The sequence below is a fragment of the Plectrocnemia conspersa genome, unplaced genomic scaffold, assembly GCF_051122295.1.
Source record: "Plectrocnemia conspersa isolate PC_06_02 unplaced genomic scaffold, ASM5112229v1 ptg000010l, whole genome shotgun sequence".
NCBI lineage: Eukaryota > Metazoa > Arthropoda > Insecta > Trichoptera > Polycentropodidae > Plectrocnemia > Plectrocnemia conspersa.
The window spans coordinates 28007565-28026900 of NW_028277174.1; the positions used below are offsets into that span (position 1 = coordinate 28007565).

Consider the following 19336-nt stretch of genomic DNA (forward strand, 5'->3'; position numbering starts at 1 on the left):
CGATGATTATTGTATGCTGCAAAATGTTTTATTCTTGTGTCCTTAGCAGTAGGTCTGCTGTGAATAACAGATACAGTATTGGTCCCAGAACACTTCCTTGTGGCACACCTGAAAAAATCAGGTACAAGTCCGTGATGGAGTTTCAAAGCATGACTTGAAAGTGGCGATCGCTTAGATATGATTTAAGTATTAAAAATAAATTATGAGAAAGTTGTCGCTTGATTTTATAAAGGAACCCTGGATTTGTCAAATGTTTGTCAAATACTTACGAAATACTCAAAAACAAAGCACCGCAGTATTTTTTCTTCTCCATGTCCGGGTTGACTGTGGAATGTTGATTCCTAAATTCGAATTGATGGTTTAAAAATGATTTTTCTATTTACAAATATAATAAAAATAAATTTTGCTGTGATATAAAACTATTATGACACTAATCCCTCGAACTACAATGGCACACATAAAGTCATGAATGTAGTGTGTCGAAAAAAGAAACATTTATTTAGTTTATCGGCTTTCTCGATTACAAGACCAATAGAAAAAATCGTAGATAATACCCGGGATATGTTGAAAGTATATGAAATTAATTTCCAATAATACAATAGAAAGTTGTGGTATTAATGATACTGCTACACTATTAATATGTACTTGTGGTATTAGAAATATAATAACGTGTTTAAGTTGTTTATTTTATATTATTTTTTCATAGATTTTAATCGCGACGTGTAGTAAGCTTTTAAAAATGTAACTTGAAGAAAGCGTAGGGTCTATATCCGGCTTACGAAGAACTTTTACGCACGTGGTTGGAAAGAATTGCCTGCTCAAAATATATCATACAATTATTAATTTAAATTATCAGATGTTTAAAAAGTAGTAATTAACAAGCGGTAAAAGAATTTTATAGGCTTTATTAAGAATGAAGTTAATTCAGTAAGCTTAACTTTATTAATATTTTTTGTTTCTTATTACTTATTTTTTTGTTTTGTTTATTGTTTTATTTAAAAAAATAAAATTCTAAAAAAAAATGCAATTTTTTATTTTATTATTATTTTATGCCCTTTTTACAAATCACAAATATATATTATAGTCCCTGTATGAATTTTATTTTTGACACCTGTTCCAAACTCTGGTATAAATATGAGCTAAAATATTCAATGAAGGCAGTTAACAAAGTTATAGTTATTAGAGACATATTAAAGCATTGGACAATATCTTAATCAAATTCAGAACTGTTATAAAATGACATTAATTGAAAATATAAGATATATGATACACACATTTATGCTTGCAGTAATATTAATGAATCACAAGGGATATTTATTTTTAAACATGTATACGAACTATACTTTCACATAAATTCTCTATAAATACTTCACTAGTGTTACATTTTCATTTACAGTATAATCGCATCTCAACGCAAGCCAACATGAGTTATATAGTAAGACTTATTATTTTATATAAATTACTATATTTTATTTCACATTAAATTTCTACATTAATATTTATTCTATTTTAGCATGGTTTATTGTTTATGTGCTTAATAAATGCGGCACATGGAGCTGCTATTAAAGAAAATGAAGGAAAAACACCAACAGTGCAAATAGATATAGAAAAAAATGATCTTGAAGATCGACAAGCTAGTATTGTGGGATCAGCTGTTGGAAGTGCAGTTGGGACAGCCATTAGTAAGTTATATTATAATTTTTATTAAATAGATATTATTAAAAAATGTGTGAATCTAAATTTATTATTTTTCCAGCTGCAACTAGTCAAATTGTCGGAGCAATCGTCTTACCTTTGGCTAACGCTGTCGGACCGGTAACTGGAACTATACTAAACGGATTTCTGTAAGTTTCTGTGGATTAATAAATAGTTCAAGATATATTTGTAATATTCACTAATAATAAAATTAATCTTCTTTATAGTGGATCACAAAATGGATTTCGAAACGCAATGATGTTGAACCAACCAAGTGTGCTGATTATTAATAAACCGCTTCCAAATCAATACACTAATCAAATACAAACACCGTACACTATTATAAACATTCCTGATCAAGGAATTGTTGGAATGAATCCAATATACTCAAACATTGTACCGATATATCAAAATAATGAATTGGTGAATTTAATATCGTCTAATAGCATCAAAGATGATAATTTAAAGTTGACTTTGGGCAATTTAGGCAGAAAAGATAATAAGCAAGTGTCTTATATTGAATTGATTGAACACTTTGATAAGTTGGCTAATATGGGAATATCCATGGAAACGTTGGAGCATGTTATCAATGAGAAAAAAAATAAGAAGCGTACGTTAGATAGTAAAAATATTAAAAATAAGGGATGATGTGTTATGAAAATATTTTAATTTAAACTATGTATTGTATTATTTACTTATCCGTGTAATAAATTTATTTATTGACTAAAAATTAAAACATTTTATTTTATTCCATGAATCGTTGTCGCCAAAATAAATATCACATAAATATAATATTGAAAGCGAAGCTTTTCAATACATACATGACTAATAAGTAAAATTTTGTGAAAGCTTAAAAGAAATTGTAATTACCACATCAAGCTTTGGCTTATAAATGATTGCTTCAATTACAATATACATAGTATCTTTTCGATAAGACTACGAACCAAGACACAAAATGGCTAAGGTATTTATATATTATACATCAATACAACTTATTTATGACTCTTAACATATTAATTATTTTATACATACGACAATTCTAAGCCTGAGAACTATGTACAAAATACCTTACAATAACCTTAGAATGATTTTGAATTACCACTCATGTGTAAGCGTTAATCAAAATATGTAGATAATACCTATCCTAATTTATCTCTCATGCTACTTCTACCTTTATATTTATTTTTATTTATAAATGATCACATTTATCTATTCTGCAACTTTTAAAACAATAACAATAATATTCTAAAATATACAAAACACTACGCCTTGAATATTATGATTGACAAAAATTGAACGAAGCGTGAATTTATAAGCGCTTAGCTCAAAATATCAGCTGACAAATATTACCTAACTCATTATTAATATTTACATCTCACATCACTCACAGATCTAGAGCTAATTATCATTATAGACTTTCGTGAGTTTAACTTTAATTTAATAACCTTTAATAGCTTTACAATGTTACTAAAGTTTTAATTTATTGATTAATTTAACTACTATGTTACATGGATTAGTATTGAAACGTGTGTAATATAAACCATTTGGTCGTAATTTAGAACCTTGAGGCACTCCATTCTAACCAATTAATTTAATAAAATATTTCAATCTTCTGATCATATTTTTGTTTTCTTGATCAATAGCTTTCATTCAGCTACTGCTTACAAATCTTTCATTCAGTTACTGGCTACAAAAAATGTGATTGTTCTATAAAGAGAATATTTTTTCTATTCACACCTTTTTTAGAATAATTGTACGCAAGCAACTTCTACCAACATATTCTCTGTTATAGCTAACATATTGGCCGTTATTGTAGTTTAGTAGAAGCATATTGTCGATACATTACATTTATTTTATATTATATGATTGATTTCATCATGACACATTGGGGAAACCTGGAAAGTTATGTATAAATAAATATCCAGACTATATATTGATGGTCTGTCGAGTTTATCTCATTTCATCTTTAAGATATATTTTTAATTTTTTGCTGTAGATGCGACAGATCGAAAAACAGTAAATGAAATGTTAAATAGTATTATTTTGTATCTATCTTATCATGACACATTGGGGAAATCTGGCAAATTATGACAAAAAAATATTTAAAACATAAATGAAATACTAATATTTTATCAATTTTAGATTATATTGATGTTGATCTTCACAAGTGCGTTAATATATTCAGAAGCTAAGAGCTTACTACCAGAAAGCAGATTGATAACTATAAACTCAAATGCTATACAAAATAGAATCAAAAGTGAAAAAGTGTCTGAGAATGTTAAACCTACAAGCATTTTCGAAAACGTTCAAAGCCTAATTTCTCCATTGATGCAAAGTATTCTATCCAACGAGACTATTAGGGTAGTTCTCTCAGACCCGATGATCCAAGGAGTCTTATTAAATCCAAACGTTCAAAAAGTATTGAAAAATCCGATAGTTCAGAGTATATTAACAAACCCAGAACTGCAAGGAATAAGTGTGCTGCAAAATATAATAACAAATTTGCCATACTCTTCTACCACTCCGGCTTCGGTTGTGATGTCTATACTTCCACAAACTACTACAGAACCAATCACTGCTTCGATCGGACAAGATTTGAGTCAATCGACTACTATTTTAAGACCTGTATTGGTAAAACCGGTGCAAAAAAGTAGTTTTATATCAATTTTAAATATGGTTTTAGCTGGTTTAGGTAAGATATATATTATTAAATATTTTTATTCACATTGTGATATTAATAAAGTTTGTTTATATAATTATTTCAGATGAATTATTAAAAGTTGTGCAAATTCAAATGGAAAGGAGGACGTTGTTAAGAAGAAGTTGATACTAATGTGTTTCTTAATATATTATTTATTTATTTATGTAATAAAATATTAAATATTAAACATGATGTCTTTCTATTTTGATCCCATGCATCATTTACACTTTCACACCTCTTTTGTAATAACTTTTTAATGTGAAAGTTTACCTTTATAATATTCAGTTATAATTGAAATGTGGTAGTGAATAGTTTATCTAACAGTGGTTTAAATCATATACTATGATTTAGTGAAATTATGTATAATATTATTTTTATAAGGTAAGAACTATTTCTTATTCAAAATGGTATGTGAAAGAACTAAAGGATCTACATTTATTTTTTATTCTTGAAATAAAATGCCCCTTAAATAACTTCATATTTTTCCATAGTGTTAGGTGAAAGCATTATCCATGTGTTTCAAAAGCCTTATATTTATAATTTTGGGCTAAATTTTGACCTTAGGGTGCAGAACTGTGTTTGACTTGTTCTACTATAATCGTGTAATATCAGTAAATAAATCAAATTAGTGATATATAAAAAAGTTGAGAAGACTTCATCCTGTTGGAACTTTATATTAGGATTGATCGCAGTTCTTTATAATAGAAAATACTCTTAAAAGACATAAAATGGTTTATTGCTTGACTAGCTATAATGTATTTCTATTAAATATATTTTAAAACAAAACCACTTAAACCTTTATTAGCTCTGGAGAAATTTTATTTCTCAGTTATAGATTAGTGGTGTATTTTAGGAACATTATATTCCATGACTAACTAAGAATGTATAACAAAAATAATGTATATTATTTTTGGATACATTATTTGTATTAAAAATATAAATGTATTTTGTGGGATGTTTTGTTCTATTTCCAACCAGAAAATATCTCAATGAACGGTATTTTAAAATATATATTTTTTAATTGCCATATTTCATGCTTCATTGTAAATTATAGATTATGTACTACATAATCACAATAACAACATCCATATTTATTGTAAGTATACTGGGACGTCCGATAAATAAACAAGATGCCTATGATTTCATCGAAAAACAGGAGAATAACATTTTTACTGAATCCATCTTGAAAGAGCTGAGCAGACAACGCAGACAATCTGAAAACAACATAACGGGTAAAATTGTGGAAAATCTAGTAGAAGGACTTGGTGAGTAAATATAATAAAAATATAATATAAATTTACGCCATACATATATGTATAATAAATATATAATGATAAATTTTTCAGTTAACACCATTAAACCAACGATTGGAAATCAGGCTATTATTTTAGAAGCATTCAAGCCACTTTTTATCTCATTTGGAAGTGGTATCATAAACGAATCTATCAAAATCATGAAGAATATGATGAGTCAAAGGTATGTATTATTTTAATTGTAAGTAAATATTTATATGTAAATATTTATTTATTTATTTAAATTTTTACAGACCTTTTTTTGATTTTAAATTACTAAGAGAAAAAACATACGGAGTCTACCCGGTGTTCATTCCCGGATATGGTTCATTTATCTTGGTCTCTGAAATGGGAATGATTGAAGAATTAAAAGATAAAATGGTAAACTCAACCACACACACGTTAGATTTATTAGATTATAAATTCAAAGATAACTTTAATACAACTGCTGAACCTATATTTAATACTACTGAAAGTATCAATAGCAATACTAATTTAAAAGAAGATGAAAGTTTTAAGAATGAATATAATTTAACGAAGGAAAAAGCTAACTTGGTTAATTTGCAAATTCCTAGAGAAATTTCTGACAAATCAAAGTTTAAACAGAACGAGTTTGATCTAGGAGAAGCTCATTTGATTCCGATGGTAAATGAACCGAACATCTTTGAGAGTTCGGAGAGTGTTAAAAAGTCTTTGATTGATATTAATGACAACAATTCGATCAAGCAATATTTAAGGCACATTATTAAAGGACAGAAGGGTATTAAATCGTTTAGGAAGCGAATACTTTTGGATTTACTTAAGAGATTAGAGAATGCTGTGTATAATTTATAATAAAAATAATTGAATAAATAATGCTGTCTTTTAAGTATTTTAATGTCTCACCAGTGCCTTACTTAATTTGTTAATGCAAAAAGGATTCTATAAATATACTGTTTGTATTTGTGAAATATAGTTGGATGGAGTTATTCGAATAAATAAAAAATGAGAGTTGCATCCATTGGAAATAAACACAACTTCTTACATTCTTGGAAATATTATTAAAGTTATTAATTACACATTTACATGATGCATAAATATATACATTACTATAATTTATTATATTATGAAACTATGAACTTGTCCCACGATTTTAAAGTTAGAACGTAGTTTCAACCAGGGATATTGAGTCGGAGTCATAAAAAATCCACAGATTCCGACTTCTTTTTAACCCTTTCCATCCTGAGCAAAATTTTTTAATTGTTCGTTGTGGGCCATGCGTTTTAAGTCGGTAATATGAAATAAATAAAAGTTATTATACACTTAATCAAATACCCAACAACAGCCAAGCAGCCACCGGCCGGAGTGGTTACACGTAGACACAAACAATGGCGCAGCACTAATCCAAGCGAATGACATCCAGGGTCATGTTTCTACACTGGTCATATTTACATATGACATATTAGAAATAGCATGTATTTAATTATTTTTTGAAATATTATTATAATTATTTTTTGCTCTTTCTTCTTTGTTATTTACATATGTTTTTGTTAAAGTAAGGTCCAACGATATTAGTGCATTGCTTTGCAACTATTAATGAGTACCTCAAATGAACATCCATACACACATAACTGCTCTTTTGTTTATCTACACCCATGAATACTCTGATTCTAATTGAATTTGAGATGCAAATCCATTACTTTTATGATCTTTTAAATCTTTAACAACTAATTTCGATATAATATTTTGGTAGATTTTTAATATTTTATTGTAAATTAAAAAAACTCGATTAAATAGCATGATATTTATTCCTGATTATTTAAAAACCATTAACAATTTTTACAATAAATGATATTTTTATTATTATTTTATATATTACATACATACACGTTCAATAGCACCTGACAATAGAACGTTCTAAATCAACTTTTAAAATATACTAATTAAAAAAACATATTAAAATGCATCTTATCATCGAACGGCGCTGATTCATTACCACTATCGTTTGCAAGGCTATCATGAAATAAAAACATAGCGTTGTAAGGCACGGTCGATTACAATAAAACAATAAACTAAGAAATGAGCTTGAAATCTTAAAACTCTTACATGTATATAAATATATATAATAAAATTAAGTACATATTAAATGAAGGATGAATATACAAGATCAATTTTGTACTAAAATAAACGATGGTTTTAATAAATACAGATGAATAGACATATATATGTAATTAAAAAGTCAATAATACATTTGCGTAATTTATATTAAATTGATTGCTATAAAAAAATCTAAACGTTAGTAAGAGTGTTAAAATATAAATTTTTTCAAAGTCTCAGTCATTCGGAATGCATCAATTGGTACGGAGCTGATAGTCGCCATTTTGAGTTATGTATCTAACCCACGGCAGAGCCTGATAGCCGCTCTTCTCGATGATTTTCAAATATCTCACTTGAATGCCCGACGTCGTGAAGTATGGAATCTCAAACTTGACCTGAATCGGCGGCTTTCCGTCGCTGTCTTCGCACTCCACGGATGGAAGACCAAAGTGGGCCTTCATCAAATACTCTTTACCGCCTTGGAACGACTTGATCAGCCAGGTGATGGCGTTTTGCTCCGGCGTATACTTTACGCTGCCGATCGTAGTCTTAAATTTGGGCGAATCAGCATCTGCCGGAACCGGAATAACAATCTCTACGTTATTAGCGGTGGAGCGTTTCTTAAACTGAGATTTAGCTCTGATCATGTACTCGACTCTGGAATGGGCGTGACGATCGATCACCGATTCGATCCAAATCAACGGTTTGACATGCGTGTTCAACCGATAAGACATCAGCTCAAATTCTCCATCAGGCGGAATGAAAGAAATGGTTCTATCGTTCTCGAAGCGAGATAGCCTCACGCATTGATGAAATTTTACATCTTCCAACTCGACGGATTTTGATTTGCCTCTTCCAGTACTCTCAAATAATACTTTATCGTTCAATCCGAGTCGCAATTCCGGCATTCCTGATAGATAAACTCTCATTTTGATAGCGCCGACAATCTCGCTTCTCAAAACATTACCGTTCGAATTAGCTAAAAGATTAACTGACTCAATCACATCCAGGAACACTTCATTTTTACGATATTTGATACCTTCCGATCGCCAAGATACGGCATTCGTAACAGCCATCGGAATCCTCGGTTGTATTTCAAGCTTATGTCCCTCTTGAGTGATATATTCCTGCAAAATCTTACTATCTGTCGTCTGTGGATAACCAAAATCGATCAACTCGTCGAGGAGCTCGTATATAACGACAAAATTATCTCTAATACTCTCTTCTTCCAGCTCTTTAAAATATTCGGTCATAACCTCGACTATTTTATACAAAAATACAAACACTAGAGCTATGTTCGCATTCTTCTTGGTAGTCGATACAATGTACAAATTATTAGTTTTGATATACGCAAAGGTGCATTCACTGGTTTGAAGAAGGGGAGTGACCATTCCTTCTTCTTCCTTCTCCATCAACAGAGGCATGAATTTATCTATCACTCCGAGCTCTATATCTCCACGGTATGTGCGAGATATAAGCACCTTTCCTTTGACGTCCAATATATAAATCGAAGATGACGACATCCTATATCTGAAACGATAAATAGGACTACATATAGTTATATACACTAATAAATGTCTTATCAGATTTTAACGATTATTTCACAAGAAACTAAGTAAAGATGACGTCAAATCCGAGAGTTAATTAAAAGGTTGACATCGATCAGATACTCACTTTATCTAGGGACTTGTTAATAAATGTTTACATCTAACGTGTCCAAAGTAATTAATAAAAATCTGGCCACGAAGGAGCGAACTGTCAATCTCCCGACATGGCGGCTCACAGTTGGGCAGTAACCATGACGTTTGGGCCAAATGTCACTAAAAATTAATATAACATATTTAATTAATTGAAATTAAATGTTAGATACCAATAAATATTTTGAAATTAAATATTTCAAACAAAAAAATATTTAGTTTTTATTATTTTTCATATAAATCATATATACTATATATTTGGCTGTTTAACATTTTCTTTTCTGAAATAATTGAAATATCTATATAAATATAATAAAAACTGGGTTGGGAACTTAAGTATTTCTCCGAGCTATTATTATACATTGAATAAGATTTTAAAATATGATAACTATCCTTATTGATATTCTACAGACTTCTGATATGAGAGGAGTATTAGTCAAAGTATATTCAACCCGAATTTTGGTCAATAAGAGGGCGTGAAAACAATTATCTCTTCTCAGAAGGCAAAAATTCACGTCAAAAGCAATAAAATCGTGTCGGCGCCGTCGTAGTGGAAACGCTCGGTAACGATCGTTCCCACTGCGACGGTGACGGCACGATTTTATTGCTTTTGACGTGGATTTTTGCCTTCTGAGAAGGGACAAATGTTTTTTGTTTTAATTTAAAAATGTATTTACATATGTAGCAAAACGTTGTTGGCCGCTTTCGTAGTCCTTTCGCTCGCTCGCGTGTTAAGTGACGAGAGTGAGTGAGAAGTGGACGTGCGGAACCCATGTAACGCACGCCCTTATCCCTCACTCACTTTCGTCACTTAACACGCGAGCGAGCGAAAGGGAATGTATCTTACCTGTGGAACTAACACCGAATAGCCACTGACGACCCAGTATAAGTGTAAACCTTCAGACAAACACCATCGAAATTCCGTTGTATTAACTTCTCTTGACTCTGCTGGTCTGCTCCAGCCGTTGGTCATAACAATGTTATTTACCATGTTCCAAATAAACCAGAACACTTAGAAAAGCAACCTTTCGCTTTGATCGTCAGATTTGGTCTAGCTACTCCGAAGTTAATTCGGGCTTCGATGCGGTATAGATTTCACAACACAGAGCCATGTCAAAAAAAATATTATGTATGTTTTAATAGAAGCTTATTACACATTTTAACAGCCGGAATAATAGACATTAAAATTTATTAGTTTCGGCAAACATCTTCTAATAATTGTGTTATTATAACCCATGTAAGTTGTTGACACTTAACAGTAGTCATCTTCACTAGTGTTAAAAATTAAAATGAAACACAATAATATATAAATTATTAATGATAACTTTATTTTTGTATTTTAATAATATCATTTATATGATCAAACGTTAAGCACAAATTCAGCATGAAGAAAACCAAACTGTCTTTGCCGTATAAACATAAAGGTGTTATTCCGAGCTCGGATAACCCAAACATGATTACAAATTTGTTTTTTTATGTTGTAAAAATATTTTTTATCGTTTACATTATAATTGCATATTCGTGATTAGTTCAGGTACATGTCAGTGTTTATTAAAAAAAAATACTATTAATTGCGTGGACAGATTTTACAATATGAAGCGTGAAATAAACTTTACAAAGATGGTTATGGAACGAAGAGCAAAAATCAGAAGAAGATCTAATATGTATCGATGCAAAGGAATATGAGTGAACCATCTTTGGGCATTTAAGAACATGTAACCTACTCGTGGCCTCTTACTACTCACCACATTAAAAAAATTGACTGATTACGAATATATTAATTTTGAAATCTATCGTACATTAAATACCCAACCTAAACCCTATTAACACTAGAAAACTTAAGTTAGAAGCTGTGCAGAGATCACTGTGACTATCTACGTGGTTTTATATAGTTAAATAATACAAAAGCGATACATGAGTTTAAACATAATAATAACACACAAGTTTAATAGTTAGTATTTACATAATTGTGAGTATTTTTAGAACGACTTAATGTATATTTACTGTTTTTTTCATCGAAAGCGTTACATGGTCCATACACATAAAGTGGTGATGATCATAAATTAAATCTAAGCATTACAAATATATATATTAATATATTTTATCTTTGGAATGTATCGTCAAGCATATTAATAAAATTAACAAACACTCGCTTTATAGATTGGTGAATAAAAAATGTGATGTCTAAGAACTGTTAAATTAAATTACATTAAATAAGATTTTATATACACCAATCTAATTTTAGATATAACACATACACATTTATATTAAACGAATATCAGTGTCTTTAGTTTGCTAAGACCCTGCCATGACTGAGGTAGCCACTATTGCATACTTTAAACGTTTTACTTTCCTAAAAATCACATAGAGATGAGATTTTATAGAAGATATTGCCATATATGAATTGCACAATTCCAACTGTTAAAATAACTGGTTAGTTCAAAATAAATAGCTTTAAAGCTTTGATAAATAAAGCGATTGTCACTGTAGTAAAGAAGTAAATGCTAATTTATACATCTCAATTATTGCACTTTTAATTGCACACATAAAAATATTTAGTATGTTATAGCCTAATAACTGGTTTTAAATATTATGTATTTTTAATTAATATTAGGCCAAACTTTATGTGCGTATCTATGGGCCAAGAAATATGTCTCTCTTGGTACGCCTGTATAAATATTACAATGGAACTGGTTAAATAAATGTTTTTAAAAAAATATATTGAGATCAGGCATTATAAATATATTAAGACCCGAAGGCAAAAAAATGTTACTTGCACTTTTTTTGGGAGTCGAATATATTACTAACAGCAAGAATGTGTTAAACTAAAAGTTCTGTAGGTTTGCGTGTATTTTTTATTATTGAAAATGACATCAGTAGGAGCAAAAATGATGTTATGATTCCTAAGTCAATAGAATAATAAATTTGTAAACATAAGAAATCAATTTATTTATATCAAATCATACTTAATCGAAAAAATATGATAAGAATATTTGAGATTTTGCATGCATGGTTTTTATAAAAATATTGTTAGCTCCAATAAAATATGTTCTTTATAATTCCATTGAACATAAGACACAAGAGAACGATTCTGCTGTAGTTTTTAAAGTTTTGAAATAAAATGTATATCAAAGATTTATAGACGTCTAAATAACACGTTCCTGCATTGGGGTCTTTGTGTATAAAATAAATAGTTAACATTTCCTTGAAATAAATAAATGCAATGAAAAAAATATATTGTAACTTGAAATAGTTACCATTTTACAAATCAATACAAGCGAAGGTAAAACACCAACATTGCTACAAAAATAAATAACTGGGTTTATTTTTACTATTAAGTTAAGAATTAGTATCACTTGTCGTTTACTTTCATTAATGAAATTGTGGTTCTTTGTCGTTAATAAGGTTAAATTAAGGCTATAATTTTACTCTCGTTGTGAACACTTATTAATTTCAATATCCCCATAAACAAATCAAAAACAGCAAAATCTGATAACTGTTGACTTATGTATTTTGAATTTATTTTTATAGACTGATATTTTAAAAGTAATTTTTATTATTTGATTATAATTAATTTTGAAAAATCAACTGAAGTAAATATTTTATACTGCGTACAACACTAATATAATAGTAAATTGACCACTTACATGTCACAAGTCAGATGCTAAAAATTAAAGATGAGTTAGACTGTATTTTTTGATAGTCTTAATAACTCTCTATTGTTAAATGGAACACATGAAGAGAGGTCAATTTAAATATTGTGGTGGGCGTATAAGAGGCGTTTATTGTGAGAATATACTCTGGTTTAATTTAAGAACGTATCGCTCGAGAAGAAAATATTTCATCCTGTGCAAGTCTCCGTTATCACATTTAACTGACCGCTCACATATCGCGAGTCAGTCGCTTCATATTAAAGATGAGTTAGATTAGTTACTGAATCTCTTACTGATGGGTGTATAAGAGACGTTATTTTCGCGACAAGTAATTCTTAGAACAACCAGACTGAAGAACATCGATTTATTTCTATTTAAAGCATCTTCGGAACCAATTATATTGAAGCATATATTGTTTCGTAGCAATATTCGTGTCTCAACTATTTTATAAAATAAAATAAATACTGAGTGTTTACATAAATACTATTGACTTTTAAGTACCATATATGACGCATATATTAATATTCTAATCCTATTTTAAATTATATAGCCAAAAGTTTGTTATGTATAAAATTAAATGTAAGACTGATAATCGATAGCAGCATCAAAATCAATTTGTATTTATAATAAAATTATGCCATTAAAAAGGCACGAGCTGCATGGTGACATCTAGTTATTGAGAGCTATATTATAAAATAGTTTACAATTAATATTAAAACAGATGTCACCGATTTATAGACTTGGGTATCAGTCTGGTGTTATTACAATACTTAATGATTAACTATAATAATATGCGCCACACTGTATAATACATAAATACAATATAAATAAAACATAAAATAAAATTAAAGGGCAAGATAATAAATACTACTGGGAAAGTCGGTTTAAATGGTTAAAATACTGGCTTCATTAGTTTTACAAAGCAAGGTAAAATAAATTTCACTATCTACACACAATTGTTAATAATTAACTAAATATACACATGATTTGATATAGTATCAATACGCTGCCATTATCTATTATTTTTTTAAATTAAAAAACAAGGCTTTGCCTCGTTTAAAAAATTATATAACACTAATACGTATAATAGATATATTATACATCTAAAAATATTAACATGTATACAAACGAGTATCTTAATCTTGTAATCAGGATTAGCGCTACAAAACTATAAGATATGAGACTTGATCCAAGATTATGAAAAAGATGCTCGAGTGTATCGAATAAAAATAAAGTCAACTCAAGATCACAGATTCAGCAATTCCATTATTAAAAGCGGCGCTGATATGATATTACATACTACTGTGATTGTTAGAATTAATAATCTTTAGTTTAACATAGCCGCTGTTATTGAGGAATTGTTGATGTTAGTTAAATTAATTAAATACACACGATTATAATAAACGTACACAAGGTGTATTCGCCATCATACAGATATAGTTATATCATTTCTGAAACATTAAAAATTGAGTGGCAAAGTAAAAATGCTTTAAAATTGAGTTTTGTTTAGAATTTTATTCTCAAGAACTAACTTTTATTTATTTTTTTTCTCCGATATATTCTGATGATATTTTCAATTATTTTCTTTATCTTTTATATATATTGTTACATATAAAGTTTTAAAGTTTAAGACTTAGTATTTAAAAATTGGTTGAAAGGTTTGGAAAACTGTGTATTATAAATATTGAGATGCATAATGATAATCTTTTACAATTTTCACTTGAAAACTAGAAAAATAATGCTATGATTTAATTGTAAAAATGTGCATTAGTTTCAGAAATGACTAAATACAATATGATAGCAAATATGTTTTGACATTAACGCGGATTATGCTTTGGCAAGAGTATTTTCTGTGAGGTTCTTTATATGATGTAAGCGAAATAATTTTTTTAATGCAAAAAGATTACGCCACTTTTCCGCAGCATGTTCCATCTCCGATTGAAGTCGTTTTGCCATTGATTGGAGTTGTGCTTGTGTCGTATCTCGGCAATTCTTTACATTTCGCTTGCTGAAAAGTAAAGTTGCATAAATAAAATACAAAAACATAGAAAATCCGATACATTTCTATAATAATATAAAAAACTTATACATAATATATAAGGATAGATATTTCCATTACATTCTAATATAAAACGAATTCCAGATTGAAATTATAAAATGGAAAGAGGGATATTTACGAGATTGGTTGTATAGTTTACTCGATTTTGAAGCTATAAAAGATACACGTAATTCACAGGAGGCTATCATTTATTCTCGTGAAATAAAAATAATAAAACCTTACAAAACATGTTTTTGGTGAATCTACTGAATCGTAAAATACTGTGCGCTAATAAACAATTAGATAAAATATATAAGATTCTATTATATATGAGCTTTAAGGTATGTATGGTTTCTGTTCATTGATTCTGAACGGGCAGTTAAATTTGTCGAATTTAAGTTTTTCTTAAAAGTTAAATGTACCTGTTATATTGTGGATGATTATAAAATTCGTCTCATAACGACCACACAATGGCTCTTGTAATAATATAATATATATACGACAAAATTTGTCCGTCTCGTTAAAAAAAGTTACTTTTTAAAGTCCAATGATGACTTTAGCGTCATGTTAAGACGTTAAAAATGATGCGATGCTTTACATTAGGAACGTGATGAATATATTTTGGCAGATCTGCAATATGATTTACTACCATATCCTTTTAATTCACCTAGTAACTTTAAAAAGGCGTTCTAGAACTCTGTATATTTCCCTCTCACATATAACATTTGCTTGCAGTGCATTATACAATTTATTTCAATGATTTCCTGCAGTTTAATATTTGATATATACCTCCATCAGTTCAACTGCAATTTCCATGAAGAGTCTCTCCACATTATCTGACTCTTTGGCCGATGTTTCTAAGAAGTACATGCCGTGACGCTGTGCAAAGTCTTCGCCGACATGTCTTGGTATCTCACAATCTTCTCTATCTATCTTATTGCCTGAAAAATAATTTAAAAATTATTCATCATAACACCGTCATTGTTTTTATTAAAGATGTGGTATGTTCAGTCTTACATATATAATTATCTAATATTTTTTCTAAATCAAACAATCCATAAGCGTTTTTTCAATTTAACGATATTTTTATGAATGACGCAAATATGCGTCAAGAGCTCTTAACGAGTTTTCAGTTAATGAATAAGTAAGTGATGGGTTGTATTTTACTGTATGCGCTGAGTAATTTATTTTAGTAATATTTTATTATGCTCATGTGTATTTTGTTTACACCATAAAAAATGGGTGCCTTTAAAAGAATTACTTTAATAGATATGTGCATTTAAATAAATACTTTGTTCCATAAATTAATTCTTTGTGGATTTATGTAATGTAAATCTTAGGATTTTTTCTTTGGAAAAGGATTCATTGCAGAGAGTTATTCATCGGGTGTTCATTGTTTTCCACTGGTGTGCAACAGTAATGCAAAAATAATTAATTTAACAGAACCATTATTTTATATATTGCTCATTTAAATTGTTTTCTGAAAAAACGTGTTTTTTCGAGTAAATGTCCTATAATAAAATATTTTTCTATTGTATATTTATTATTTACAAATAATAAAATAATATCGATATTTTTTCAAACAACTTTTGAAAAAAATATGTCAGGCATTAAGTGGTTAAAGGATTTTTTTTTATAAACTATATACTTTTACTTTTTTCCATTTGTATTTTAATTTAATAGCAAAGGTCAATGTAAATAATATTTTAAATTATTATATTAAAAACATGAATATTATATAGATAAAGTGCTAAAAACCATAGGGATTTGTAAAATATGTAATCAGGTATAAGTTATTTTATCTATAATGCGGATTATAAAATTGTTTGAAATCTCTTTTTAGTTTTAAATCCATTCATAAATGTCATATTATGTAGTAATATTATGTTTAATAATAATCGATAAGAAAAAATATGTTATTATAGCAAAAACGATACTGACCTACTAAAATTCTTAAAACTTTACTGCTCGCATATTCCTCAATTTCTCGCAGCCAATCAGGTAAGCAATCGAACGTCGGTTGACATGATATATCGTAAACTAATATAAGAGCATGTGCAGATCTGTAATAACTCTGAGTGATGGAGCGAAATCTTTCTTGTCCGGCTGTATCCCATATTTGTAACTAAAAACCAATTTCAAATCTAAGTTCCACACAATAATCACGTATATAAATGAACATTACCTTCACTTTTTCATTATCGACTTCTACGGTTTTGATCATAAAATCGACTCCGATTGTAGCGCCTTGACCGGGAGGAAAAATCCCCTGAGTGAATCTTCTGACGAGACATGTCTTACCGACACCAGCGTTACCAACGAGGACCACTTTGAATAGGAATTTATAATCCTCCATTTTGTAGGCTGCAAAACATAGTTATTGTGCAATACAAAAAAATAAAAATAAATCCGTTTTTTAAAACGGCAAAAATATTCGATTGTGTGATTCAAAAGAATGATTTGAGAGTGAACGTATGCGTTTTAATATGCACGCATTGAAATGAAAGTGAAATCAATTTTCTAGATATCACTTTCTATGGCCGCAAATAATGTATAAATAGACACTATAACTTGATAAATGCTCGGCGATTGGAGAAATAATAGGGTATCTTACGTTTTTTTGTTCAAAAACCGCGTAGATCACCGCCGGATGACAGATTCAATGTGACATTTTACCGATAAGCAAATAGGACACAACTTTCATTGTAAATTTGACATTTGGTCTTGCCAGCGCTGAAAATATGTTGGCAATAAAAAACACTTTTTATTGATGAAAAAAAAATATGTTTACAATAGTATTTTTTAATAAAACATTAGCAAACTTAAGTTGACTAAGAAAGTGTAAATAACAATAAATTTTATTTTTATTTTACAGCACCAACATTTTTAATTAGGGCAATAACGAACAAAATGGTTTTAGTTGTATGTGTTGTAATTTTCAAGCTAACAAATGTCATAAGAAAAACTAAATATATTGCATGTATGATTAAAACTCAGTTTTTTACAGAAAATAACAATTTATTAGTAGAACATTAACATTTTAAACTTTGTGGGGCCAATAAAGCGTTTACTTTTTAATTTAGATAAATAAAAAACGTTCCAATACATCGTGCAGAGCCGTCAATTATTATAATAATAAAAGTAAAATATTCCAAGATTTAAGCATTTTTAATGCCGTTCATTGTAACATACCTTAAATTAAATATTGTCACATAATAAAGTATTGGGGGGGCCCATTTATATTTAGGTTTATTATGCCCAAAATTTGGCACGCGTTTTCGTGCAAGAGAAATCCTTTCAAAATAGTGTCTTTTTGATTAACTAGTACGGTACCACACATTACAATTTTTAGTGAAATTTGGTGTTTTTTTAGCAACAACTTTCAGCTTTATTGACTTTACTAAGATTATAGAAAATGTAGTGAACCGTGGCGGACTTGCTCACTGGCGAAAAAGGCGTTTATTTCAATGCCTAAGATTAGACAAGGGCTATAGCATATTTAAAATATATTTTTTTACTGAATTATTATGATAATTCAACAAAAAAATATTGATTAAAATTAGAAAATGTGTTATGCGTGATTAAAAAGGGCGCGGTAAGCTTAGAACCGGGCTTTAAATATTTGTATATATAAAGAGCCCCCAAAAATTTGTAACTTCTCGGGTTCCTAGCGAAGTAAATCCGCTATTGCTAGTGCATAGTAAAGTAAGAATTTATTTGTATATAGAATAGGCAGGGGTATATTATAGTACAAGTTTTTTAGTCCGCTTTTAATTGTATAAAAATTATGATTTTCATACTTGTTATGTTTATTTTTGTATAAAATCTCAAATATGTGTGGTTAGCTTGATATCTAAAAATAGCTTATTTGCTTCTCTTACATCATTAATTTATTAGTCTAATTTGAAGTATAAATTATTAGAAAAACTTAGTTTATTCTAGCTAATTATAGTTAAAAACTAAATTCTAAAATTTCATTAACATAAATACAATGAAATAAAAAGAAAAATCTAAGTTGTTTTTATATTTAGTTTATAAAAATATAAACAACTTACAAGAATAACTTGAAAAAAATATTTGTTTTTTTTTATGATACTTTTACATTGCTTGATTTAAAGTAAAAAAAGGTAGGAAATTTTTTTATTTTTTTGTATAAATTTACTTTTTTTAATAAATAATTTTGA

General features: G+C 28.9%; 2 protein-coding genes across 3 annotated transcripts; both read right to left on the bottom strand.

Moving 5' to 3' along the window:
• Positions 1–7838: 7838 nt before the first annotated feature.
• On the bottom strand, positions 7839–9574 carry AP-1mu (adaptor protein complex 1, mu subunit). 2 transcript variants are annotated; one of them, XM_088194979.1, is made up of 2 exons: positions 9439–9574; positions 7839–9294 (listed from the first exon to the last, which is right to left on the bottom strand). In XM_088194979.1, exon 2 carries the CDS (start codon positions 9285–9287, stop codon positions 8019–8021), a length of 1269 nt encoding a protein of 422 aa, XP_088051105.1. In that variant the 5' UTR covers positions 9288–9294; positions 9439–9574; the 3' UTR covers positions 7839–8018. The 2 variants fall into 2 exon arrangements, with proteins under 2 accessions (XP_088051105.1, XP_088051107.1); XM_088194981.1 differs by having other exon boundaries at positions 7839–9312; positions 9439–9561.
• A 1196-nt stretch (positions 9575–10770) lies between these two features.
• Rab30 (RAS oncogene family member Rab30) lies at positions 10771–17887 on the bottom strand. The gene is made up of 5 exons (XM_088194982.1): positions 17767–17887; positions 17338–17516; positions 17094–17277; positions 15942–16093; positions 10771–15122 (listed from the first exon to the last, which is right to left on the bottom strand). Exons 2-5 carry the CDS (start codon positions 17506–17508, stop codon positions 15018–15020), a joined length of 612 nt encoding a protein of 203 aa, XP_088051108.1. The 5' UTR covers positions 17509–17516; positions 17767–17887; the 3' UTR covers positions 10771–15017.
• Positions 17888–19336: the final 1449 nt, after the last annotated feature.